Raw genomic sequence first — 27,158 nt, forward strand, 5'->3', positions numbered from 1 at the left:
CGCATTTGGGAATCATGACACCTTCAAGTTGGGAACACCCGGCCCCCACATTTGTGATGAAGGAAAACAGTGTCAGTCTGATGATGATGTTGGGGCTGATCCCCTATAAGGAGAGCTGTGAAGCAAGTGGGTATTTATCAGATGGTTGGCCAGGGTCACACAGCTGGTCCTTTCAGTTTATTCTTTTTTTTTTTTTTTTTTTAAAGACAGAGAGAGAGAGAGAGAGAGAGAATTTTTTAATATTTATTTTTTAGTTTTCGGCGGACACAACATCCTTGTTGGTATGTGGTGCTGAGGATCGAACCCGGGCCGCACGCATGCCAGGCGAGCACACTACCGCTTGAGCCACATCCCCAGCCCCTCAGTTTATTCTTTTAAACAAATGAGTTTCTATTATATGAACTTCCCCAGTTAGAAGCTACTACTCCCCCCGCTCATCTGTTCCTTTACACAGTCACAATAATTTTAAGTTGTTTGTTGCCTTGAATGCAGAAAGATGAAAATGTAAATGTGCAAAAAAAAAAAAAAAAAAAGGAGCACATGGAAAGGAAGAGGACAGATAGCAGCGGTCACCTCTCCAACAGGTCTGAGGTCCTTGACTCTGGACGAAGGACCTGGCCCACCACAAACTGTTGCATTTTTCCATGGCTTAATTATGTCTGAGATCTACCTTTTGAAAATAAATCCATGGTCTATAAATAACACATATAGAAAGTACAAAGCACGTACTTTTGGTTTAAAGTTTTCTTGAATTTATTCAGTACTTTCTCTCAAAAAAAAAAAAAAAGAAAGAGAATAGAATAAATTGATTAATTGTACTGTTTGACTTAACAACAACAACAACAAAAATCTTACATGATCTTTGATTGGCAGGTAGAGAATGAAATCCGAGCCAAATAACAAAACATTATGGGGTTTTAATCATTTCAAAAATTAGAGTGAATAAATATTACCTAACAGGAAATTTTAAAATTTCTCAACTGTTGAAAATATCTACATTTCCTGACAGGTAAGTCGGGTCCATCCTGCAATCAGAAAGAAGCAGAGTCCTGAGCTTAGAACTGTGGAGCGGAGCGGGGTGACGGCATATGCCAGAGTCCCGGAACATCAACTGAGCCCAGGAGTTTGAGACCAACCAGGGCAACACAGGGAGGCTCCACTGCAAATAAATAAATATATAAATAAATAAATAGCAAAATAAATTTATTGAGTGGCTATCAGCTGAACTGACAAATGATGATCTGAATTCAATAAATTACTTGTCTCTGGAATTGTAAATTTCACCTGAATTTACATCGAGGCTTAGCGATGGCAAATATATACAAATAGGAGAGCTTATCATTTCAGCACGTGAGGGGCAAAAACAAAACAAAACAGAAAACTTTTATTTTCTCCAATTTGTGGGTTGTTCGTGTAATAGAGTTTAAGCCCTCAGAGATAAATTTACTATAATAAGAACTAAAGTACAACAAGGTGTTACCCACAATACACAGATATCATGGTTTGAATTTCTGTGTTTTTCTTTCTTTGCAGTGTAGCCACTGTGGTTTATCAGTTCAAACTCCGGTGCAATTCCCTCATATCTGTCTGGGGAGCTCTGGACATCTGCCCCACGAAGAAAACAGCACAGAGCCAGCGGCCACCTGGACAACAGCAGAGCACGCTCAGTTACAGGCCTTTTCTGTTAACAGGAACCGCAACTTCTGAATAGAACACAGAGCATTAAATAGATACTATTTCTACCTTGGGAGGTTCAAATACACATTCTGAAACATAAGTGAGAAACTATCCTGTTTTAGGGAAAAACGACAACTGTAAGCCAACATAAGAAATTTCATTGAAAACAAAAATATGACCTCTCCCCTCAACTGCTGATTCATAGAAAAATAGTATGTCTGACTTTTCTTCCCCAGCAAGCTGGAAATATCCCAATGGAAAAATTTAAGAGTCTTCTGAAAAAAATCTCATGGTTACCTTTTCTAATTTCAAGACTATTAATGGCATACACCAATATATGCATAGCACAGAAAAACTCAACAACTAGTGCCTGACAGTGCTGGGGAAGGTAACAGACTGTGGAGCACACAGGCCTGGCCGTTCAGAGGCTAGAACTGGGGTCCCCAATGGCAGGAAGCAGCAGCCAGTCAAGCTTCCTCGTGATGTGTCCCTCTTCCCATGTACCAGTTCTTCCCCAGAAGCCCATCTGGGGGTGAGGGGGACATACCAGGAAGAGCCACCTGCATGCAGCACTCCCCCAGCTTCTACTAAGAGCCTGCCAAGGGTAAGAACAGCGCACACACTGGCTGGCGCCACTTGGTTCTGATCATCATAGTGGATTTGGCATTTCTTTCCTGATGGCTAACCAAGAAAAAAGAAAATAAAACTTGGAAAAAGAGAAAAATGATTCATTATCAATGATTATGAATTATTCTGTATTTCAGGTTTCTTTTCGTGCAAAAAAAAGTCATGTATACCAAATAACAATTACCCTTGATCAATGTATTAGAAGCCATTATACCAAAACAAAAACACCCAGCCAGATGATTAACACTGTAAGACTATTTTTAAATTTATAAAAGTGGGACTGCAAACAGGGTGCTACGGCTCCATGTGTGGTACCCAAGCCTTGTGGGATCAGGGGCGCTAACCTTGCTGCAGTGGGGAAGCCATGTTCCTAGTTGTCACTGTTTAAAACGGTCATCAGCGTCACATCTTGGGGGCTAATCCTTTAACCTGCCATTTAGAGTGTCACCCAACATTTCAAACAGGTGAAACCGCTGTGCCTCCATCCCACCCGCAGCCAAGGACAAGGACGGGCCCGGGTCCCTTGCAGCCTCCCGCCCTGGGGCCACAGCGCCCCCTGGAGGCGACGGCCAGAGCTGCGGCGGAGGCCCGGCGGCCTCACAGCGCACAGTCGAAGGCCTGGGGCTCCTTCCGCGCTGCACTGGGGGGCTCCGGGCGCCGGGTCTGGGTGATTCTCTGCTTGGGGAGCTTTGGTTCCTCCTCCTCAGTTTCGCTCTCACAGACGTGCACCACCACGCTCGGTGTGGACTCGGTCCCTGCGTGCAGTTCGTACTTCTCCCCTGTGGAGGCAAGAAGGGCCCCAAGGCGTCACCTCCAGCAGGAAGAACGGCAGGTCCCTCGGAACAGCTTGTTCTATTAGCATTTCTATGATCGAAGATTTTTAAAAAATCATTAAATCCTATGTCAGAGTACTTTATCTGGCTTTGGTGTTACAGATTCCATGACGTAAGGCTCTTATATACAATGGTGTCCTGGGCCTGAGGTCTCGCAAATTAGCATGTAGATGCCCCTGACTGTGGCATGAATAATACGGAGAATCTGCTACATTTCATGATGGCTTCAGCGTCTCCCAGAGACGCTGGTAAGGCTCCAGGCAGCACCGGCAATCTATTCTAGGACCTCAGACGTCAAAAAGGTGGGTGTCTTAAGAATTCCCAGCCTCTCCTCTAATCAAGCCCCTACAAGAGGTGAGACTCGGTCCTGGGTGGACAACTAGCACGGAATCCGTGTCTGTGTTACTTTAAAGGGATAAGTCAGGGAGAAATTAAGGAAGCAAGGTCACAAATGAAAGCTCAGAGAACAATTTGGAAGGGATGATATAACACGACAACCAATTCCTTGAGATACAAAGTCGTTGTCATCTATCTGGTACATGATGGGGCCAGTGAGAGAAGGCAGCTAATACCAGTCCTAGAATTTGTAACAGTGAAGATTACAGTAATCTTAAGCAGGGCTGGTGGTGCAACCCTGTAATCCCAGTGGTTCAGGAGGTTGGGGCAGGAGGATCATGAGTTCAAAGCCAGCCTCAGCAATTTATGGAGACCCTGTCTTTAAATACAATTTAAAAAGTGCTGTGGGGGGAAGAGCTGCAGATGTGGCTCAGTGGTTAGGCACCCCTGAGTTCAATCCCTGGTATCATCAAACAACTATTGAGTGTTATGCATTGTTAAGTTAATCCCTGAAATCACAGTGAACATTAGGATTATCTCTATAGAGCAAAGAAACGAAGGCTCAGAAAACTGAGGCTTCAGAACTCGCTCAGGATCTTGGAGCTCGAAAATGTACAGCAGGAATCTAAACCCAGGCTGGTGAGACTGTCTTGGGACAAAAACGGGAAAACCCAAAGCTAGTTACCTGGCCCCAGCTTGGACACGGCGCAGAGCAGGTCGTAGTTTATCACGGGCATGGCGTCCTCGCTCTGTTTCCACCCCACCGGGGGCGACGCAGGAGGGGAGATGAGGAACTGTTTGGCAGGCTGAGGTGGCAGTAAGTAGGCTTTGTCCCGGGCCTCGCTGGACATCTGCACCTGCAGGAAGGGAGAGACTCACAGCCACTCTGAGGACGGGGCGGTTTTTCTTCGTTGCCATCACGACATGAATTGTCACGCTGTCTTAGAGAAAATGTAAAAATTTCCCTTTCTTCCAGCCCCAGGAAGGTGGGGTGGGCTCCGTTGGGCTCATTGTGCGGGGCCACGTACATCGGGTGCTCATTGAATATGAGGTGAACAGGAGAATGAATGAATGAATGAATGAATGACCAAGGAAAGCCACTTCCCAAAGGTGAGGTGAGCTACGGTGTGGCCTGCTCTCAGGGGGCGCTACTGGGAGATGGGAGCCGCGGAAGTGGGGACTAATGACAGTCTTCAGCCAGTGCCCTGAAGGGGACAGGGGACCCCCTCCTCTTCCTTTGCTTCTCCTTCTGCTTTCTGGCCACGAGGTGAGTGACTTTGTTCCCCCTGAGCTCTGGCCACGAGGCGCTGTCCTCACCACAGGCCCCAAAGCCAGGGGCCAGTGATCACCAAAACCTCCAGACTATGAGCCAAACTTGCACCCCCTTCTCTTTACAGGTCAGTTATCTCGACTGATGCAACCCCCTTGTTAGAAGACAGGCACTGTGCCATCTGATTTCGCCCTCTCTTTCAAAAGACGACGGGGAAATGTCTACCCCGCTTTCATTCAGGTGTTCATTTGGAATGCAAGATGACAAGCCTCTCTCGATTTTCATTTAGAAGTAAGACAGAGGGAGGCAGGGGATACTTATTATTATTATTTTGGAAGATAAAACAATACACTTCATTCATGAGATCTAATGCCTTTGTTTCATTGATTCCTTTGAGAAAAAACTGGTTTATTCAAGAGCCACACCTGCGCAGGATCAGAGAATGAGAGCCCTTGCCAGGGGATCACTACCAGCTCAGCCTTTCCGCAGGGTTCTGCGCCCCCTCCTGGCCATCCCTTGGACTGGCAGTTTTTTTCCAAGAGGGCTCCTCAGAGGAATCGAAACTCAGAAAGTGAGTTGAGAGACTGTTCTCTCACATCTCAGGATGTGCCAGATACAGAGGGAAAAAATTAACATAGGGTCCCAGGGCTTAACCCTCGCAGAGCCCTCATTGAACAAAGCTGCCAGAAAAATGGATTCCTACCATTTCAGCAACACAAAGGTTAGGAGGATAAGTATATTCAGAAGGTAAATCAGATCGTGTACCTATAAAACAAAGGGAAGTTTACATTATTTGCTGGCTGGGATGGTTTGTTTCAAAAACCTCTGATTTGATGAGAGAGAAGAGGAGGAGGTGAGAGTCCCTGTGGGTGGAGAGATTCAAAGAGCAGGTCTGCCACGCTGAGACGTACCTGTGCAAAATACAGCTTCAGCTTCTTCCCGTTGAAGTCTGTTTCATGGAGTTCGATCCGAGCTCTTGCTGCTGCTTCAGGTTTGCTGAAATTTATTCTGACTCTTCTAAAGCTTTTAAATAACTGAAAGGTCACCTGGTCATCGTAGAGGGTGAAAAGTGCTTCAAATCTCTCCTGTAAATTGAGGAACAGCAGGGTCCAGAGAACGGGAGGTGGGGGGGAGAAGCAGATTTTAAGCGCGCACAATATATTGCAAGGAAGCCACTTTCCATTTAATGAAATGAAACTTAAATGATTAAACAGGAGTACTGGGGCAAAACTCATCTTTTCACCAAAAAAAAAAAAAGACCATAATTCTCCTGCAGGCACCTAAGATTCAAGATCCTCAAATTCATATGCTAAATTCTGCAATTTATACTTAGTTTAAATAAAATGGACCTTATTAAGTACTATGTAGGTTTGAATGCTATAAATATAAGGTATAAATATGCTACAAACATGTCTAATTATAGAACAAGAACACTGCTACTGTTTTGAAGTCGCCAGCGCCTGAGTTGTTTACCTCCTCATCATATTCTGTTCCTCCACCCTAACCATTTCTGGAATTTTGTGGATATTCCCTTGCTTTCTTTTCATAGTTGAACAATGTTTATCTGTGTCCTTAAAAATGGAATCACACCGGGGCTAGGGTTGTGGCTCTGTGGTAGAGTGCTCAGCTAGCACGCATGAGGCACTGGGTTTGATCCTTGGCATCACATAAAAATAAAGGTTATTGTGTCTACCTACAATTAAAACAAATTTTTAAAAAATGGAATCACACTGTATATATTCTACAACTTGTGTTTTTGTTTCCTTATTGCTCTGTCCCCGTGTTCTTTTTCAGTACTGTCTTGTATTCTATGGTAGAGCCATACCACAGTTTATTCGTTCCAACACTGTTGTGATTTGGATGCCTCCAGTATTTTTTCCTACTACAGTGCTGCTGTGAACATTCCTGTACAAAGATGTTGCTGCCCTCATGTATGAGATTCTCTACTGGTACACGTGGAACTCTGGGCTTGAGTTGGCACATCTTTACTAGATAATGCTAGATAGTTTTCCAACATGTTCGTACCCATTTCTCCTCTAAGAGCGGGTATGTGTTCTGCTGGTTCTGTATCTGCCTACCTTTGACAGTTAAACTACCAAACTTTATCCACTAGAGGTATGGACAGGAAATGGACTCTAACTTTGATAATAACTCATATTTCCTTGAATAATAACAAGGCTTAGCCTCATTTCACATTTATTGATTATTTGGGTTCTTCTTCCTCCCCTTCCTCCTCCTCCTTTTTGGCACTCTGCCCCTGAACCACCTCCCCGGTCCCCATATCACTGCATGAGACAGGGTCTAAGTTGATGAGGCCAGCCTTGAACTTGTGGCCCTCGGCAGCCTCAGCCCCACCCCCCCAGGCATGCCCTACCTGTGACAGCTAATTACTGAACAAGAGAACAGGTTACATCTTGTTCATGTCTTTTGCTTGCTTTTCTACTGGGCCATCTTTCTTTTTTTTTTTTTTTTTAACTTTTTTTTTAAAGAGAGAGTGAGAGACAGAGAGAGAGAGAGAGAGAGAGAGAGAGAGAGAGAGAGAGAGAATTTTTTAATCTTTTTTATTTTTTAGTTTTCGGCGGGCACAACATCTTTGTTTGTATGTGGTGCTGAGAATCGAACCCGGGCCGCACGCATGCCAGGCAAGCGCGCTACCACTTGAGCCACATCCCCAGCCCATCTTTCTTTTTTAAATTGAGTCGTGGAAGTTCTATAGAGATACTAATTCTTTGTCAATTATATGGGCCACAAGTATCTGTGGTTCTTTTCCCCCTTTTTCAGAAACAGAAATTTTAAATTTGAACACTACTGAATTTATGAGGGTTTCCTTCTGTGCCTTTTGTGCCCTAATTCTCCTGCACCCGGAGACCATGATGATGTTTTCCTAGACTGCCTTCTAAGGTCTGTGCTTCTGCCTTTCACATGTAGGTCCTTATTCAACATAATTATTAATTAATCACATAAAGTTCTTCACATGTAAAGACTGACACACGAGGTAGCGTCTACCCTGCTGCCAACCGCTGTCCTTTCCCCCCACTATAATCAGGTTGCATTTTCTACGAATGGAATGATACAGTATGCACTCCTTTTGGGGGGAATGTGGCTTCCCTCACTAAGTGTCATTACTCTGAGATTCAGCCATGTGGTTGAGGTCTATTTTTGTTCCGAGGTTGAGCAGAATTCCGCCAGACAGGTCCCCATCCACTCACCTGCTCATAGACACCTGGGTTGTCTCTAGGTCTTAACTATTATGAGTAAAGTACTGTAAACGTCTGGGCATCAGGTTTTGTGTTTTGTTTGTATTTCTTTGGGACAAATACCTGGAGTGGAAGGGCTGAATGTATGTGAGGTACGGGATTTATTTCTCAGACACTACCAAACTGCTTTCTAGGGCGGCGGTACCCTTTCGGTACTACGTCTGGATCTCCAATGTCATAGAAGCAGCTTTAAAAGAAGGCCAATTTTGACAAACCCTATTTTTGTTACTATATGCCACTATGTTGTTTTTATATGTTATTATATTGTTTTCATATATTAAAGTGAAATGAACAAATACATATCATAGACAAAGAATTTTAAGATAGCACATCCGTTATTAAGTGAAAACATGTAAACACATGAAAAGTTGGTAACTATTATCACCTCTAGGGGCGTTCGCTGTTCCCTCAGCACCCGTTTCAAGACTTGCTAATTAAAAAAAAACTGGAATGAAGATGCTGTGAAATCACATTACATTTAATTTTGAGGGGTGGGTACTGGGGATTGAACTCAGGGGCACTCGACCACTAAGCCACATCCCCAGCTCTGTTCTGTATTTTATTTTGAGACAGGGTCTCACTGAGTTGCTTAACACTCCACCATTGCTGAGGCTGGCTTTGAACTTGCTCCTCCTGCCCCAGCCTCCTGAGCCGCCGGGATTCAGGCGTGGGCCACTGGGCCCAGTACATTTCATTCTTGATAGCAGCTTATTTTAAATGTTTTAAACAGTAAACAAATATTAAAATTTCCATGAGTGATAGTTAAACATCAGTACTGAACACAGCAGAAAGGGAAATTAAGGCCGAAACTAATGAAGCATGGCTGGTGAAATATTTTGTCATTCTGTACATAATTTGACTTTTTTTTTTTTTTTTGTAATTGGGATTAAACCAGGAGACTTTACCCTAGCTACCCCCCAGTGCTTTCCTTCGGTCTCTTTTCTTGAGACAGGGCCTTGATAGACTGCCCAGCCCGGCCTCCAACTCGCAATCCTCCTTCCTAACCCTCCCAGAGAGGCTGGGATTACAGGCATGTGCCCTGCTACTATTTATTCCAAATACCTCCCAAGGAGGGATTTTCCTGTGTCACAATGCCGGTATGACACACACTATCTTGCAAAAAGTTACTTGTATCAATTTTTCTTCCTACTGCCCTTCAAAACAACTTTCTCATTCCAGAAACACACTGTAATTGAAAGCACCCTGCAGATGGTAGCGACGGATCATCCTGTCTGTCTGCTAAATCCCATTACCTGTGACTTAATTAAGAATTTTTAAAAATGGTGAGGCTGCGGCTCAGTGGTAGAGAACATGCCCAATACACAAGAGACCCTGGCCTTGGTCCCCAGGGTGCATTGGCTTTACACACACACACACACACACACACACACAATTATACACAAAAGAAGTCATGCAAGAGTTGATGAGTAAGTTTTTCTAGGTTTTGTGTTTGTTCCCTTTTTTCCTTTTGTGTTTGTTCATTTTCTCCTTTATGTAGCATAAATACGGTTTATGAAATATGTGAAGTCTGCCTGTGAGGGAGGTCCTGCAGAAACTTGAACATTGTGTAAGAGGCAAAACTTAGCGGTTGTGTATCTCTTCTCTGAAATGCTTGGGAGCAGAAGTAGTTCAGGTTGGATATCTGCACAGACTTTACCAGTTAAAAATCCCTAATCCCCAAATCCCAAATCTGAAATGTTGTGAAAGTCAAAACTTTTTCAGCACCAACACAATGTTCAGAAAGTTCTGGATTTTGGAACATTTGGGATTTGGGATGCTCAACCCATATTAACTGAGGGAAAAGTAAAGGCCCTCAGCGGTGGCCTCCCTGAGGCTGCCCCTGACGTCACAGAAGGGATTTAGAAGCCTGGGGACAAAAGGAAGGATGGGATCTGGGAAAGTGAAACGAACCTGACCCGCGGTGACCACTGCTGTTAGCAGCTCAAACACCAAATTATGATGTTTCTCCTTAGAATGGTTTCTGCAGTAACTCACTTTCAAAAGTTTCTGAATTTCCTGATATGAAATCAGCATCACCTGCCGTAAGGGAATGGTGGCACGTTTCCTCCAGAAATTTCATCCTTCAAAATACTAAAAAATGTATTTCATCCTTCAGATACAATAATGGGGACCCCAATATCAAACATCCTCAGCCACGCTCCTCCAGGGGCCACCAGGCGCCACCACACCTGCAGCCTCACACCAGACCCCGGGCTGCTCAGGCCGAAGGGCAGAGGCTGCCTCTGAGTCACCTGCAGCACCTGTGAGCACAGGAAGGTGGCTCTGGCCACAACACATCCTTAGATATTAGTAGTCATTCTGCTTGTTAAAATTTCTTTCTTCTGTAGCTAAGCTGGAGAAGACCCATCAGCACAGAAGTTATTTTCAAGCATCGGTAGCCTCAGAACATCTAGAAAACGCACCTAGAAAGGGGTGCGATGTAGCCCCACCCAGCATGCCCAGGCCGGGTGCCCAGCACGCCCAGGCCCAGTGTCCACACACCCAGGCCAGGTGCCCACACGCCCAGTCCGGGCATTAAGAGCTAGGCTGATTAGGCAGCTGTCAGGTCTGTGCCAGGCGTCCTGCACGCACACGCCGTTTTCAAGGTACCAAGGCACTGTTCCCACGCAGTGGTACTTAAACCATGTGGCCCATCCATAAAGAACACTTTTTTTGGCCTTTCTGGAAAACACTTACTGGAGACACGTAATCTTCAGAACCACAGGTCTGAGAATCCACAAGTAGGCTTTTTTTTTTTTTTTTTTTGCGATGCAAGGGATTAAACCCAGGGCTTTGCAGTGCTGGGAAAGCAATATCCCCGCTTCTGACAGCTGGTTTTTGTTTTGGAGCCTGAAGGTTGTTGGTTGTTTAGTTATGAAGCCCCACTTCGGCTCGCTAACCGGCTGGGCTACTTTTGTCATTGCTGGGCACCTTGGAGGGGCAGGCAGGCATTTATCTAAAGTCTCAAATAGCCCACAAAACTCTTCTGGCTGGAACCTGCCCAGGCCCTGGAGCTCAAATGTTCCATCTTAAGACGTCACAGGTGAGAAAAGCACTCAGGTGAGTTTTCCTCACACATTGCCCCAGGATGGGCCAGCTGTCTGGGTCCTGCAGACCGCTGCCACATACACTCCGGGTTCAGAGGCCCAGGTCAGCCAGGAGGGTCCACGCCGGCTGCATGGGAAACCCACCACGCTGCTCGGCAGGATGCCCCAACTCTCACCCCCTCTGCCTGTCCCGAGAAAGTCCAGGTTCTGCCTCAACCTCCCACCGGGCCTCGGGCTGCGTCCTGCGCACCCACCTCTGCTCCCCAGGAGTGGAGTGCACGGCTCTGCCTGCAGATGCTGGCCAGCCCCGTCAGAGATGACATCAACCCAATGACCTCAGTGACTGAGCACAGGCTTCATACCTAAGCCACCTCCTCTGAGCAGAGAGGATCCCTTCCTGAGGGCTGCGGCTCTGCCACTCGCCTTTGGTGTGGATAAAATACTCCTGTATCCAGAAGAGACAGCCCATTGCTTCAGACATGAGGCCACAAAAAAAGGCCTCAGGAGGAGCCCACAGCCTAGACAGGTGACTCTGGGAAGGTGTGTGGTGTCCACAGCTTGTTATTGGCACGGCAACAGAACTCTGTCCTCCACTGTTGGGGGTCAGTTCTGGCTCTACTATACAGCTGTGTGACCTTGGGCAAGGGATTTCCTTGGCTGTGCCTCCAAGTCCCCTGCTGGTTATGAGGATGATACCAACACCCACTTCCTGGGGCTCTTGTGAGGACAATGAGTGACCACCCAGAGCCCTGAGAACAGCTCTTACCCAGACAGAGCCATTCCTAACAGAAACAGGGAAGAGCTCTTGCAGGGGTCCACGGGTCCATCCAGTCACAGAAAAACTGTTCTGTACCACGGGGGTCCCCGGAAGGAGGCGAATGCCCAGGGGTGACACTAGTTGAACTAGACAGTGGGCATGTGGGAGTCGCTGATGGAGGATCAGAACGCGCCCCTCCTAACAGTCCCACCCACTGCTCGCCACCCCCCAGGAGACCTGTCCCCCAGAAGTCTTGGGTACAAAAAGGTGACAAGGTACACCACCAGCAGTGACATCAGTGGCCAACTTCCTAGGACCCTTCAGCCCTGTTCCTGTGGTCCCGAGCACCCTGAAGCAGAGGACCCTGCCCCTGGGCAGTGAACCCTGACCTGGGTGGAGGGGGCGGGCACAGTGAGAAAAATGCCGGACGGTCACTTCTGCGGCTCTTAACCGTATTAATTCCATCTTTTGGTTTTGTTGTCTGTTGGTTAAAGAGAGCGGCTCCTGATGGCCTTGATGGTGGCTTGCCACCGGTGCCTCGCCAGCTGGGAGAGTGAACTTCCGCTCACCTAAAGCCCAGCCAGAGGCTGATGTGAAGTTATCAACATAAGCAAGAAAAAGGAGCAGCAGCGAGCCGGGTCCTTCATTCAGGTGGGTCATACAGGTCCCCATGGCCAGCCTGGGCGCCCGGGGACTGGAGAGGACTGGAGACCCGTCTCTGGTCATCTGCATCTTGTGGCCCCTCATCTGAGTCTCTTCGGAGGTCCCTCCACTCCCCCCCTCATGGGCTAAGCCTGGCACCGGGGAGAGTGAGGAACCCAGGTGGCCGTGTGCGGTACCGACGCAGCGACGCCAAGGCTCACGCTCCTCCTGGCAGTTTCTCTCCGCGCACACGGGAGGACAGATGGAGACCCATCTTTCCAAAGGCAGGTGAACTCGAAGGATCGTCAGAAACAAACATGGGAAGGAATTAAAGGAGGCGCATTATTTTGTTTTTTGGAAAAAAAAATCTTCCCGACTCTTCCTGAAGATTTGTTCTGGAAGCTTTAAATGGGGCGACTCGATGAAGTGGTCACATGCTGATGGGCAGTTTGGGGGTCACACTGGGGATCCCAGCTAAGACGAGGGATCACTTGGAAGGTGGCCTGGCATGGGGTGTCGGAGCCCAGGAGGGTTGAGGACGGCACGTCCAAGGGAGGGCAGCCCGGCACAGGATGCGAGGGCGGGTGTCCAGGCAGAGGGGCCAGAGGACAGGCCGGAGCCCAGGCAGGGTGAGAGGGGAGGGGGGAACACACAGGCAGGACCCTGTAGAGGGGGTGTGGGTGTAGGAGGTGGCCCAGGACACACAGGAAGGGGTGGTGGCAGTGACACAGTGGGGGAGGTGACTGACCCAGTGAATACGAGGTCATGGAAGCAAATTTCTTCTCTCAGAGAGAAGTGCCATAAATTTGAAAAGGGAGAAAAATGGAAACGTATCCCTTAGCATTTCCTGGAGTTGGGAGGAGAAGGTTCCACATGGCACCTGTAAATATGTCTGTGCCTCTACATTTCCTAGCTGTGTCCAGCGAGAGGCCGGGAACAGTGACCGTCCAAGAGAAGCCAGCACACCTGCCTCCACACCTTGATTCCTAAACACTTCACCGAAAGTCGTCAGTGAAACGGCGGATCCCCGGGCGGGGGCAGAGAAGGCACAAAGTGATCCTGAATATCGCTAAAAAGTAAAGAAGTACCCAAAAAACAATGGGCACATGTCCGAAGACCCGGAGCCACCTCATGCAGGGCAAAGACAAGTCCTCCCACCTTTTTTTTTTTTCAGTACTGGGGACGGATCCCAGGAAGTTGTACCGACTCTCCTCCACGGAGCTACCTCCTCACCCTTTTTACATTGAGACAAGGTCTCCCTGAGTTGTCCAAGCTGACCTTGAACTTGTAATCCTCTTGCCTTAGCCTCCCAAGTAGCTGGGATGACAGGCGTGTGCCATGCCTCCAGCTGGGGTTTTCTATTTAAAAAAAAAAAAATCTTTGGGATTTTGATAGGTATTGAGCAGAACCTAAATTTTTTGGTGTAGTAACAGCTGACCCTCTGAATCGGTAGGTTCTGCATCCGCAGAATCAACCAACCATAGACTAAAAATATAGTTAGGTCTATGACAGTTGTGTTTATAAAAACATCTACAAACATCTTCATTATTCCCTCCACGATACAGTGTAACAACTACTTACACAGCCTTGCATTGATAAGTCATCATCAGGAATCTGGAGGTGACTTTAAGTACTCAGGAGGATGTGCGCAGGCTCTGCTTTTCAGGTAAGAACACCCACAGAGTTTGGGATCCTTGGGGATCTTGGAACCCATTCCCTACAGACACCAAGGACGATCATATTGAGGTTTCATAGTTCTCAGTGTGCAAGTGAAAAAGGAGTGCTAAAACAAGCCATGATCATGAGCCCACTGGATATCCTTGACCAGGATTTCTTCTACCTTTCAACGTCTGTGATTCTCCAATATTTAATGTAGCCTTGAAGCTAACTAAATCTATTGAGCTCTTGGCCAGAAAAGTACAATAGATTCAATCAAACATTCATTTATTGAAACCTTTTGATGTTTCAGGCTGTTAAAAAACACATTTCATTTCACTGTAACAGGAACATTCTCCCTTGAGTTGCCCCTTCAACAAATCACTTTTCTCAAACGATTTTACTTCTGGGTGGAACACAGTGCTGGACACCCGATAACTGATTTTAGTCTGAAGACCAGAGAATCGGCTCGTTTGACTAACTTCCAAATGCCACTTGTTTTTCTTATTTTTCTATTCTTCTTTATATAGAACAATTTAAATAGTGCACGTGACTACACAGACCCCAAAAGAATTTGGTCACTGTATCTGAGATCATAAATTTCAGATTAAGTCTCCAACTTACGACGTAACCTCCCTCTGCTCCTGATTCTGTCTCTTGGTCACAGCACAGCGTCGTTAATCACCGACAGCCAGGGCACAGAGTCCATCCATCCCACAAACACAGGTGTTACTCTGCCCTGGGAGCTCAACCAGATGCTGAGTGTCCCTGATCCAGCAGAGATGTCTTGAGATACCCCATTAAAATGAGGAAAACACTCAAATAAAATGGCCTGTGGAGAGCAGGTCAGTGGAAGTCATTCTTTATCCACAGAGACTCTCTTCCAGTACCCTTTACTGAACCCACACAGACACCCAGACCTAAGGCTCACCTTGTAAGAACTTATATTACATTCTGAAAACTTGTCATGCTCCAATCAGAAGCAAGTTCAATTTTCCCTTCTTTTAAGAAAGGGAAAAACACAACAAAGAAGAAATGCCATCACGCTGGGAAAAACCCAAACCCAAGAAAAATGAAGCACTAACCCGCAGCCGTCCTGACGGACCTGCTGATTCGCTCGATTTATTTTCTTTGGGTTAATAGTTCTCCCCTCACGTGCATTCTGTTTTTAAGAAACACTGATGAAAACAGAGCTCAAATCCAGCAAATTTACCTTTATATGGTGATGGCACCCATGTTATTTGGTCTAGTGCCACTTGGAAGGACGTGAAAGCTGGTTTCAACGATAAGATGGCCATAAAGACAAAAAAATCTTTTCAAGTCAGGAAAAAAGTTCTTTTAAAAAATAAATTGTTTAATTGCAATCAGGATGGATTTGTCTGAAATCCATCAGAAGTGTCCACTCCTGAGTTCTTCACATGTGTGGATCACCTGCATAAACAGGTGATTCCAGAGCTGGGCCTGGTGGCACACACCTGTAGTCCCAGCTACTGGGGAGGCTGAGGCAGGAGGAGCCCAAGTTCCAGGCCAGCCTCAGCCACTTAGTGAGACTCTGCCTTAAAATCATAAAAAGGGCTGGGGATGTAGCTCAGGGTAGAGCCCTTGAGCAGCAGGTGTGAGGCCCTGGGTTAAATCTCCAGCACTGTAGACAAAACACTGGTGATTCCAGGAAAAAATAAAGCCAAATAGGACACTGATATTGTAACCATTTGATTTTGCCCACATTTTATGTCTAATTGATGATCTCTGTGTGTGTGTGTGTGTGTGTGTATTTTACAATTTCAGACATTACTGATAAAATGATTGTCTAAGAGTCACCATGACTAGGAATTATCTACAAGGTGAAGTCTGCTGAGTTGCTGCTGCTACTAGAACTTCTGCTGAGATGATTTTTGGTATGAATTTGGGTTAGATACAACCCCCAGGTTATTTAAAAAAATGAAAACCAACAAGGACTCACCCCTTTGGCAAGTTAAAACTCCTTAGGTTGTGGTTAGAAAAGGTTGAAACAGGCTTAAGATTGTGAGGTTTCCTGGGCTGGGGCTCAGAGGTAGAGCGCTCTCCTAGCATGCATGAGGCACTGGGTTCCATCCTCAGTACCACATAAAAATAAAGATATTGTGTCCACCTAAAACTAAAAAATAAATATAAAAAAAAAAGATTGTGAGGTTTCTTGCAAGAATTCTTGTGAGTATAAATTTGGGATAAACTGGTTTGAAGAACTTCTCAGATACCAAAGTTTTTGCAAGTTCAAGTTCCTCGTGTGAAACAGGGAAGTATTTGCATATAAGCCACAGCCCCCCATCTACTTTGAATCCTCTCTAGATTACTTAAAATTCCTAACACAATGCAAATGCTATGTAAATAGTTGTCACAGAGCGCGGCTTAGGGGCGGTGACAAGGAAGAAGGTCTGCACAGCACACATTCACGGGAGCCATTTGGGGGGACTATTTTCAATCACCCACAGAGTGACATGAAGGGCTGGAGATCATACATGTGGTTTCTCACATCAATCAGCAAGATTTACTTGTTTATAATATAAATTTTAGAGCTCTTAAAAAGATGAGAAAACTAGGAAAGACAATTTGAAAATTTCCAAATTGTGACTGAACCCAGGGCACGTCTCTAATCCCAGCGGCTCGGGAGGCTGAGGCAGGACGATGATCATGAGTTCAAACCCAGTCTCAGCAATTTAGCGAGGCCCTCAACAACTCAGAGAGACCCGGTCTCTAATAAAATACCAAAAAGGCTGGGGCTGTGGCTTGGTGGCTAAGTGCCCCTGGGTTCAATCCTGGTACAAAAAAAAAAAAAAAAAAAAGGAAATAGCATTTATAAATTAAAATGACCCCCAAAGACACAAAATTCAGGACGGTGACCCCCCCCCCCCGTTGCTCCACCACAGGGAGGGGTGTCATCTGTAGGCAGGTTTACTTGGAGAACCTGTCTCCTCCTACCACTCCACCTCCACTGTCAGCTGGCCTTCCCGTATAGCTCGGATGGCCGGTCCTCTGCTGGGAGCCTGCAGGGAACACACCCGTGGGAAGGCAAGCTCCTGCACTGACCCACACTCGGTCGATGGCACCACCAGCCCAACTTCTGCCAACCACAAAGGATGGCCTTCTGCTTTCTATCGTGGCCCAACCTCCTGACACAGCTCTTGCTCATTCTGTTCCCTCTGGCCCCAATTCCCTTCTTTTCCAGCTAAAATCGACACCCACAGCTCCTCACTGATGTCTGGAGATCTTGGATTTCACCTGGTGTGATCCTGTCTCTTTGGAGACATCAGAACACCAGCAAGTGCTTCCCAGAGTGCTAGCATTCCACCTTACATCACCAAGGATGGCCATCCATGGGACGCGGAAGCTGTGTGTTCATGCTCTATCCACGAAGCAAGCGGCACAGTGCCTCATGCACTGTAGGTGCTCAGGTGTGGACTGAGTTAAACTGACTAGTTCCACTCCAGGAAGAAAGCAGTTTGAGTGCACAGACAGAAAGAAGGGGCAATGAGGTATTTTTCTGAAGAAGGTCAGAACACGGGAAACGCAGAACAGCGGCAGAAATCCATTACTTCTGTGGGAATAAGACCTACGGCTTATTTAGTGAGGTGTTATGGTGCACACCTGTAATCCCAGCAACTTGAGGGTGAGGCAGGAGGATCCTAAGTTTGAGGCCAGTCTCAGTAAATTAGAGACACCCTATCTCAATAAAAAAAAAAAAGGGGTGGGGGGGGTGGGGCTGTGGCTCAGTGGTAAAGCACCTCTGAGTGTAATCCCCAGTACAAAAGATTAAAAAAAAAAAAAAAAAAAAAAGATCTATGGGCTTTTGAGGTTATGATGGAAAAATACACACACACTCCCACATATAACCTCTTTCCAGGTAAAGGAGAGTACACTTTAAAGAAACAGGTATGGTGGTACACACCTGTAATCCCAGCACTCAGGAGGCTGAGGCAGGAGGATCACAAGTTCAAAGCCAGCCTCAGAAATGGCGAGGCCCTAAGCAACTCAGTGAGATCCTGTCTCTAAATAAAACATCAAAAAATAAGTATGGGGATGTGGCTCAATGCCCCTGAGTTCAATCCCCAGTACTCCCCCGCAAAAAAAAAAAAAAAAAAAAAAATCATTTTTCCCCATATGAGTTGTCAAAAGTAATAACAAAAAAAAAATGTTTAACAATGATGCTACAAGGAAATCCTAAGTAGTTCTAATTGGCTGTATGTAACTAGCCCCAGGAAAAAGTAGAATTCCTTCTTTTGTGAGTACTCCCCTGGAATAGGAAGACAAGATGAAAATCTTGAGCTTTTCCTTAATTACAGTCTCCAAAAAAGAATGAATAAACAAATGAGTAGATTGAATAAGACTTATTTGAAGTCCACAAAAGCTAGTGCTTCTCACAATATTTGGGGGAAAGGACTGGTTTTTAAATATTTCCTGTCTGTCTGGTGCAAACTGTACTCCTCTATAATGCAACACGAAGGCCTAAGGTCTGATGTGCTTTCTGTACTGAATTTGTCTCAGATCAGTAACATGTGCTTCCCCCAAACCCATGTTCTCCAGGCCAGAAGTTCAGGGTGGGTAGGATGCTGCCTACCTTCTGCTCCTGGACTTCAAACACGGCTTCGTGGACACTGCAAGCAAAAAGTGAGGTAGGCAGGTCACTTAGGTCCATCATCTCTTCCAAGTCCTCTTCATTTTCACCAAAGACCATCTCTTCCTCCTCCTCCTGGTCACTGCTGCAGAGGTCTGATTGGCTGTCATTCCAAGATTTCACAGTGTCCCTCAGCATCATCCCCTAAAAGCAGGTCTTTTCCGTTTTTCAAGTTCTTAGGATATCAACAGGGCACCTACAGGTAAAAAGAGGAAAACACCGAGGTAAAACTGAGTGCCATGTAAGGTTCCAATCAACTGGTCTCAAGACAGTAGTCCATCAGGTGTAGCCATTCTATCCGGGAAAGAGCCATCAGTCTTCAAACCAACGTCCGCCAGCCCTCACAGGTGAATTCTATGTGTACCGATTTGATTTGCTTAGCATGTTTCACAGGGCAATGTCAGATCGCGAAAAAAACCAAGAGTTTTCCCATGACATTGGGAGAAGGAGGATCATACCAACATGTTCCCTGGCTGACAAGCAGCGGGAAGAAAAAAAATGTGAACGAGCACTGCCTGCACATATTTGTTTTGTATTTTAGCTCTAAAACATTGAAAGAGGCACAGCAGAATCAAACCCACGCAGAGCCGCTCGCCATCTGTGCCCTGAAGTACGGTCTGATGCGCTGCTTCGCCTTAACGGGGTTGTTTTTTGAGGTATTCTCTCAAGACCTCAGTTACTCAGAACCAAAAGTCCTCTATGAAGTCAGTCTTTGTAAATATGTCTTGGAAATATTTACGGTGGCAAAGTTTAACATAAAAGACAATGGAAAAGACGTCCTTTTTCTGAACTTTTATTAAACATCACGAATTTAAGTTAAAGACCTGGAGCCGACAGGGTCCCTCTGTTAAACACCAGAGCAGAAGCTGTTTGTGCTGTACGTGTATTCCAAGATCAACACACCACTTAAGAATGAGTGCCTGAGGCACAGGAACACTAAGTGATCATGGGTAAGGCCACCTCAACAGCTCCTGAGATTTCTCTCTTTTATTTGCAGAATGATCATCATAGGATAAAATAGGGGTGTTTTTCCCCCATTATTCTGATATTAATCAATTCTAAAAAGTAAAATTGTCACTCATTCTCTGCTGCTTGGTACTGGGGGACACTCGATGAATGGGACATGGTTCTTATCCTCATGGAACCCCGGCCCAAGCAAGAATGTCCCCTCCGGGTGCCAGTCATCCTCAGGGCTCCTCCTACAGCATCCCATCCCCTGTCGAATGTTCAAGCCCTCCTCCTGCACCTCCTCCTCCTCCTCCTCCTCCTCGGCAGACACAGGTGCTCAACATCCCCACCTCCGGACTCTCTCTCCCCCTTCTACCCCTCTGCCCTTCGCCTTTCCTACCAACTTCCTGGAAAGAGCCGTCCCTATTTGCTTTCTTCACTCCCTCGCCACCTGTCGCGCCCCAGTTCAGTGCGGTTGGGCATCACTATCTTTTAGCTCCCACTGTCCTCATTACGGACAGCAGCAAGTTCTAAGAGGACGAGGATTTCAGGTCTCAGCTTGTGTCTGCCGCACACGGCCTGGCTGCCCACCCCGTCCACTCCTCACCCACCGCTGTCCGCACTGCGGCACTGGCCCCTCCTCCGCCCTTCACACCTGACCTGCGCGGGCCCCGCCCACTCCCCCTGCTCCTCCTCCTCGTCTTCCCGGGTGGTCTGTCCACGAGGGAGGTTCACCCACCAGCCTTCTCAGCCGAGTTTCCCTGTGGTCCGCGGAGTGCCCCGGCGCTCTCTCTCATTTCACCTGACTCTTGAGCCAGGAAGGACAGCACCATGCCTCTTTTTTCCCAAATGAACGAAGGCTTTCCTGCCCATTTCCTTCCATTATGCCACACCCATTTGTGCTCTTCTCCTTGACCAACCCCCTCTCTCAGGCATGTGCCGGCAAGGCCCTGCCCTTGTTCCAAGGGCTCATTGCTGCTGTATTATTTCTCTGGCCCCAAGTCTCCTCTTCAGCTGATGTGTTCTCTGATTCTCATTGAGACCCTTTCTCTATGGGCTTCATTTAGGAGAGAATATTTCCCATTTCCCCTCTCCGTGTTTGTCACACCTCCTCTGAGCTCCTTTCTCTCAAATATTCCATATTTTCATGTTGGAGAGTCAGGATCATGCAGTGGTCATAGACATGACCAAGGCTGTGGGAGAAGCAAGGGCAGAATCTTGCTTGCCCCACCAGGGGACGGGGTGAACAGGGTAGAAAAAGCTGCAAGAGACTCTGAGCTGCTCCTCGGCCCCTCTTGGCTCTATGCACTGGAAACTTCCAAATGTCTGTGCCCAGACTCAGGCCCTTCTCCTGAGTTCTAGGCTTGTATGTTTGGCTTTCCACTGAACAGATATCTATCTGGGAAGCTCGCAGGTCCTACAATTGTTTTGCACTTATTCCTTTAATTAGATTATGGCGCCAGAAATCTCCAGTCTCAGGGGGCCCCAGGAAGGTGGTGGGAAATGCTATCACACTGTGGTTTCCTTATCATCTTTAAGGCCAAGATGTCACGTAGAGTCCCTCACGTCTCTGTTCTATATTATGATCATTTATTTGCAAATCACCCCTGCCTTCAGACTGTGAGTGCCTTTGAATCCCCAGCCCTGGCATGGTTTGCAGCCCATCGTGGCTTAACAAGGACTCCTCAATAGAAGCAGAGAGCACGTCAGCACAGACAAAGGGAAATTTAATTCTGCATGGGATTAGAGACAGGCTCTCAGAGGACGCTGTGGTGAGACTTTCAGGTTGAACAGAGCTTCCGCAGGAAAAGAACGGGGTGTGTGTTCCGCGCCACGCCAACATTGTGAGAGCAGCCAGGAAAACAAAAAGATGAGCACACAGGTCACATGCTCTCAAGTGGGTGCGGTGCACGGGGTGGAGGGGGTGGCGGGAGACAAAGCCAGACAGGCAGGTGTGAGCTGGGCTACAGAGCTCGGCACAAAACCAGTCCCATCAGCACACTATGGCAGTGACAAAACCAACCCAATTTAACTTCCAGTGACACTGTTTTTATCTGCTCCTCTTCCAACCCATTATGAAGAGGCAAAGAAAATACCATGTCTAGATTTTTAAGAGGGTGATAAGTTGGAGGGGGGGTTCTGGATGGAGAGATTTTGAGAAAGTGAGTGTGCCTGCTAAGCACACTCTACCACTGAGCCCCCCCAACCCCCAGCCTATGTTTTTGATAAGACTTTTTTGTTTGTTTCAAGTTCCCTCCTCCAACCTTAAAAAGAAGAAATAGAGCACAGGAAACAATCCTTCACCTAACATAAAAACACACACACAAATCTTAGAATGATATACCTTCATTTCCTGTTTTCTACCTTCAATTTTGAGTTAACTTGGTTCTTTTGCTTAGAACGTCAAACAGAAGTTATAAGAATTGTACAAGGAACTCCTGAATATCCTGTACCCAGAGTTACCAATTTTGCCCATTTGCCTTATCATTCTTTGTCTCTCTTTAAAAAATTTTTTTTCATGTATTTTGGTCATATATTACAGATTGAACCCAGGGTACTCTACCACTGAGCTACATCCCCAGTCCTTTTAATTTTTGAGACAGGTTTTCACCAAGTTGCTTATGTTGGCCTTGAACTTGTGATCTTCCTGCCTTAGCCTCCTGAGTTACTGGGATTAAAGGTGTGTGCCACCATGCCCAGCTTTTTCTCTATTTTTATACACATGCTCTGAACCACTGAAAATAAGATGAAGTATATACCCTTTTCCTCCCAAGTGACTTCAATGTATAAGAACAAGATCATTCTCTTATATAACCTAAAGTATCAAAAACATCAATATAATCCTATCTAATTAACAATCCATATCCATTCTTTTTTTTAAAGTACTGGGGATTGAATTTACGGGCACTCAACCACTGAACCTTATCCCCAGCCCTATTTTGTATTTTATTTAGAGACAAGGTCTCACTGAGTTGCTTAGCAACTTGATTTTGCTGAGGTTGGCTTCGAACTTGTGATCCTTCTGCCTCAACCTCCCAAGCCACTGGGATTACAGGTGTGAGCCACTGCGCCCAGCTCATATTCAAATTTTGTCAGTTATCCCAACATTGTCCCTTCAATTTTTAGATTACTATTAATTTATTTGCATTTATACCAAAACATTTCAGTAATATTTATAGTATTGCTACATTTTGTTCACTCACAAATTCTAACATACTTAAAAAGGACAGACTACTAAGAAGCCACAGTAACTATAAGAGAAGTCTGAGCAGTCCTTAAGTACACCCCAGAAAGATTCAGGCTCCATAATCAGCCTTCCTAGGATTGGATTCTGGCTCCTTAAGTACTCTATGTTAGATGAACTCTTTTGCTTATTTCTTCAACTATAAAATGGGGATAGTAATCCTCACCCAGTAAGAATAATTAAGGAGATAATAATAATTAAGTAAGGAGAATTAAATGAGAGAATACATGCTCATATCCAGAATAATACTTTGCATATAGTCTGTGCTCACTAATTAATTAACATAAGCATGATCTGAGTTAACGCACTGTTGGGCTGAAAGGACCCCAATAGTATCAGAACCACTGGTGGAACTGATATTCAAATCAGGAAAAAAACAAAAAGAAGAAAACCACATATCTCCAAATGATCTACTTCCAAACACGAAAAATAAATTAAAAATAAATAAAGCAACAAAAATAAAACTAAGTTTGTATCACCAAGAAAACTGTTTACTAGCAGACTTATCAACAATGTGAGCTCCTTAACTACCACTGGAGATAGTAATCTGATTCCAGAATGAAAACATTTGAAGATTTAAAAAACAGAGCTAGGGAAAAGGCCACGGTGCCTTTTTAGGAGCCTCACAGAATTTTAGGTCACCATACAATGCAAACAATATCAGAGACATTATCATTCAGATTTTGGTTCTCTTGCTAAAGACAAACCAGGAGGGTTTTTTCAACATTGTCAACCATTACATAATTTTCTGACATCAGAAAATTACATGTGAAAAAGACAGTAATATGGAGGGAGGTCATTTAAGGTAACTCAGCTGCTTGTATAAAAGGTAAACTATGTTTCACTAGGACAAAGAAAAAACCGCAGAAGCCCATTGGTTCTTTGAGGCTGTTACTGGAGTTTCTGCCAACTCTGCCCGACTCTATTGCAAGACCATGCTCTCCCTCGGTTCACTAACCCAGGGAAATCTCGACCCACCCAGCAGAAATGCTAAACCCACATCCTCCTGCTTCGGTAAGCAAAGGTCTGAGCTAATCAGGGTTTAGCATCATCTCCAGCGCAACCGTAGCTGGGGCTGGCTTCTGGCAAATTGTTTCTTCATGGAAACATCAAATGAGTGGAAAAACTCCAAGGAGCAGGACCATCTGCTGCACTATGACAGGCCCTGTGACAAAAGTAATCCATCAAAGCAAAATGTCACGCACACGGAGTTGATCTTGCATTTTCTGCTCCGATAAGAAAAAGGTAAATTCCCCTTGGGGCTTTTGAACAAATAATTTTTTGAAAATAATATGCTTCCAATTTGGGGAACATTTTAATACCTTAGCCAGATGCACTTTTTAATGTTTTGGGTATGTTCAAAATGCTACAACAGTCATGGAAGCAAATGTGTACCTCATTTGAAATTATAATTTAAATTTTTTAAAAGGCCACTCAGGACTGACAATGTGGAGGTTCTGAATGTCTACCCTGAAGCCTCTATCTTCTCATTTCTTCTCATTTCCCGCTTACAGGTAAAATGTTACCATTTTCAGTAGCTGAGATTTAAAAAAAAAATTGGTGCAATAGTAAAGCAAGTGAAAATTATGGGCTGGGGATGTAACTCAGCATTAGAGTACTTTCCTATCACTTGAGAGTATCCATCCCCAGCACTGCAAAAGGAAAAAAAAAAGATGAAAATTAGATTTTTATATTCTGTGTGTGTTCAATGCTATTTTTGCTGCATTGGTCCTGTTACAATTGAGGTTCCTGCTGCACCAGACATAGTAGTATCTGTTAGCCTAAGAGAGAAAACAGAAATAAACAACAAATATAAACTGTCGAGAATATAATAACAGGCCTTAAAGAATAATTGAAGTACAGTCATGAAAGTCTCATGTTATTTGTTTTGCTGTATATAATTTACTTCTACTCAATATAATCTCTACCTTCCAGGAGCAAAGTGGAAATCCCTGACCAGCCTCTACCTTCCATGGTATCTAGGGCAGGGGCCCAAGAAACAAACACCACTGATTGCCCGGGCTGCCATTATTTCACAAGCTTCAGCTGAACACATTTCTAAGTCACATTACTCTTCACCAAGGTTTGGTTTTTCTTTAAACCAGCAACTCCTATAACATCAGACAGAATCTCATTTCTTACCCTAATGTTCACGTTTTAAAGCTTTACAAGTGTTACATTTCAACAGCAGGAAAAATCCTATTTCCCATAAAAGCACAGAAATCTCTACCCAAGGAAACCGTTTGCCAGTGAAATGAAATGTAAAGCTGATGATATGGGTAATGGTACTCTGAGTTTCCCAGCTTTTTTCAGTCTTCCTGCATCCAAAGTCCATTTCTAAAATAAACTACATAAACTCTTCAGCAAAAGAATGAATTTTTGCGATGCATAAACATCTAGAGCTAATGAGATAGTCTTAAGGTATTTTAAGTAGTACATCAGAGACTTCTATTAAATGCAGACTTCCATGCAAAATTCAAACAATGTGTTGTACTGGGTAGCTTTCGATGAGGGAAATTGAGTATTCTTGGCTTTGAGCCCTATACCAAAACATCACTTTAATCCTAGAGTGTCTCTGAAACACTGTGAACTGCTCCCTACTCTAGAATCCTAATCTCTAAAGGAGATGATCAGATTTTGCACGAAAGCTGGAACGAAGCGACCTGGAACAGGTCACTATTGATTGCTCTACCTGTGCAGGCAGTGGATGGGGCAGGTAACAGGTTGCAATAAGTCACACGGAATAAATGCTTTCGGCGGTTATCCACGCACCGTGGGGAAGGGGCCCTGGAGGAACAGGGGGGCTTCCACCTTCTGGCCTGGGTTTACCAACTGCACCTCTCCTCCCTCCAGGGGAAGAGAGGGCCTGCCAGCTTTTCGAAAAGTCAGTTTGTGGGAGAAAACTGCAGGTGGAAGGGAGAAAGCTTGGGGGGGGGGGCGGGGACAACCAGGAACACCCCCCCACACACCGCCAGAGAAGACCCTGGGTGCGAGAGGGCTGGACTGGGGTCCTGGCCGCAGCGCCTGGGGGGAGGGCCCCAGCTCACGGGAGCCCACCCCTCCCAGGCGCCTCCGACGGCCGCTGTTTTCACTTTTAGGGGCCCCGCGCCCCGGCCCGGGCTGCACACCTGCTGGGAGAGGCCCTGCGCCGGGCCCTCGCAGGGAAGGGGACACTCACCTGCGCGCTCACCGCTGCGGGAGGCAGGACCGAGGCCGGGGCCGCCCGACGGGGCTGCGGGGGACCAGGACGCGGCGACCAGCGCGGCCGGGGGCGCACAGACGCCGGGGACGGGCGGAGGGCAGAGCCGGAGCCGCCGCCACGCCCTCGACGCGGGGAAGCGGCCGCCTCGGCGGGGACGCGGGCGGCGCCTGGGGCCGAGCGCCGCGCGCGCTCCCGGGCCGCGCCCCCTCCTCCTCCCGGGGGGCGGGGGCTCTCCGTGCGCGCACCCGCCCGCGGCTCCCGCCGCTCGCTCCCAGCGCCGGGCCTCGGGCCCTCGCTCCGGGGTGGGGCGCTAGGTGTCCCCGAAAACAGGACCTTTGACGACCTTACCGTCTTCCGCCGTGACCAGCGAGTTCCCCTGTCTCCCGCCGGCCCCTACGACTGTCACAAGGGCACTTAATAGGAATGTTATTCCCGTTTGCTCCGCGCCAGTTACTGTGCACCCTACAGAGCGCCCCGCACCTTCACCTCATGTAACCTCCCGTAACCAGCTAACCGGATATTACTGTCCCCGCTTTACGGACAGGAGGGGCTCCCAGGTGCTTAATTGCCCGAGGAGCAGAGACTAGGCGGTGGCCGAGCCGTAGAGGGCACCAGGTGTGTGATTAGGTCCCCTGGACTCAACCCTGGCGCGGCGCCCCCTCCTCTTCCTCCTCGTGCTCCCGCCCCTCCCCCTTTCCTTTCCCTCCCTCCTCTTACTGCTCTTCGCTCTAAACCTTATTACTACATTAATAACATTTAATGCTCTCTTTTTTGTTTACAAAGCCTTTCGCGCACAGTCGTGCTGGTCCCCGAAGCACTAGGAGACAATGGGACCTAATGATGCCTGTCTTGCAGCTGGGAGGAGCCGGGGCCTAGGTTGTTCAGCGTCTTGTCCAGCCGGGCTGCAGGATTGAGGCGACGTGGGCAGGCATTATTGCTACAGTTTTACAAAGCGAAGAAGCCCAGTCTGGAGGGGAGTTGGTGTCTCTTCCTTTAGCTCACCGAAAAAGCAAG

At 46.5% G+C, this 27,158-nt stretch overlaps 1 protein-coding gene across 2 annotated transcripts; it reads right to left on the bottom strand.

Annotated features, from left to right (window-relative positions):
• Positions 1–505: 505 nt before the first annotated feature.
• RCAN3 (RCAN family member 3) lies at positions 506–26,617 on the bottom strand. 2 transcript variants are annotated; one of them, XM_081307574.1, is made up of 5 exons: positions 26,493–26,617; positions 18,694–18,946; positions 5,655–5,828; positions 4,159–4,330; positions 506–3,083 (listed from the first exon to the last, which is right to left on the bottom strand). In XM_081307574.1, exons 2-5 carry the CDS (start codon positions 18,889–18,891, stop codon positions 2,902–2,904), a joined length of 726 nt encoding a protein of 241 aa, XP_081163700.1. In that variant the 5' UTR covers positions 18,892–18,946; positions 26,493–26,617; the 3' UTR covers positions 506–2,901. The 2 variants fall into 2 exon arrangements, with proteins under 2 accessions (XP_081163700.1, XP_081163699.1); XM_081307573.1 differs by lacking the exon at positions 26,493–26,617 and adding an exon at positions 26,121–26,303.
• Positions 26,618–27,158: the final 541 nt, after the last annotated feature.

This window comes from Spermophilus citellus, assembly GCF_964194105.1.
Source record: "Spermophilus citellus genome assembly, chromosome: 9".
In the NCBI taxonomy this organism is placed as follows: Eukaryota; Metazoa; Chordata; class Mammalia; order Rodentia; family Sciuridae; genus Spermophilus; species Spermophilus citellus.

Bases quoted from the DNA above. Each gene is read 5' to 3' on its own strand.
- RCAN3 (XM_081307574.1), bottom strand. From the start codon at position 18,891: ATGATGCTGAGGGACACTGTGAAATCTTGGAATGACAGCCAATCAGAC. The intron at 5,829-18,693 runs GTAGGCAGCATC...CTCAATTTACAG, and splicing joins TTGAAGTCCAGGAGCAGAAG to GAGAGATTTGAAGCACTTTT. The intron at 4,331-5,654 runs GTACGTCTCAGC...CCCTTCCTGCAG, and splicing joins TGAAGCTGTATTTTGCACAG to GTGCAGATGTCCAGCGAGGC.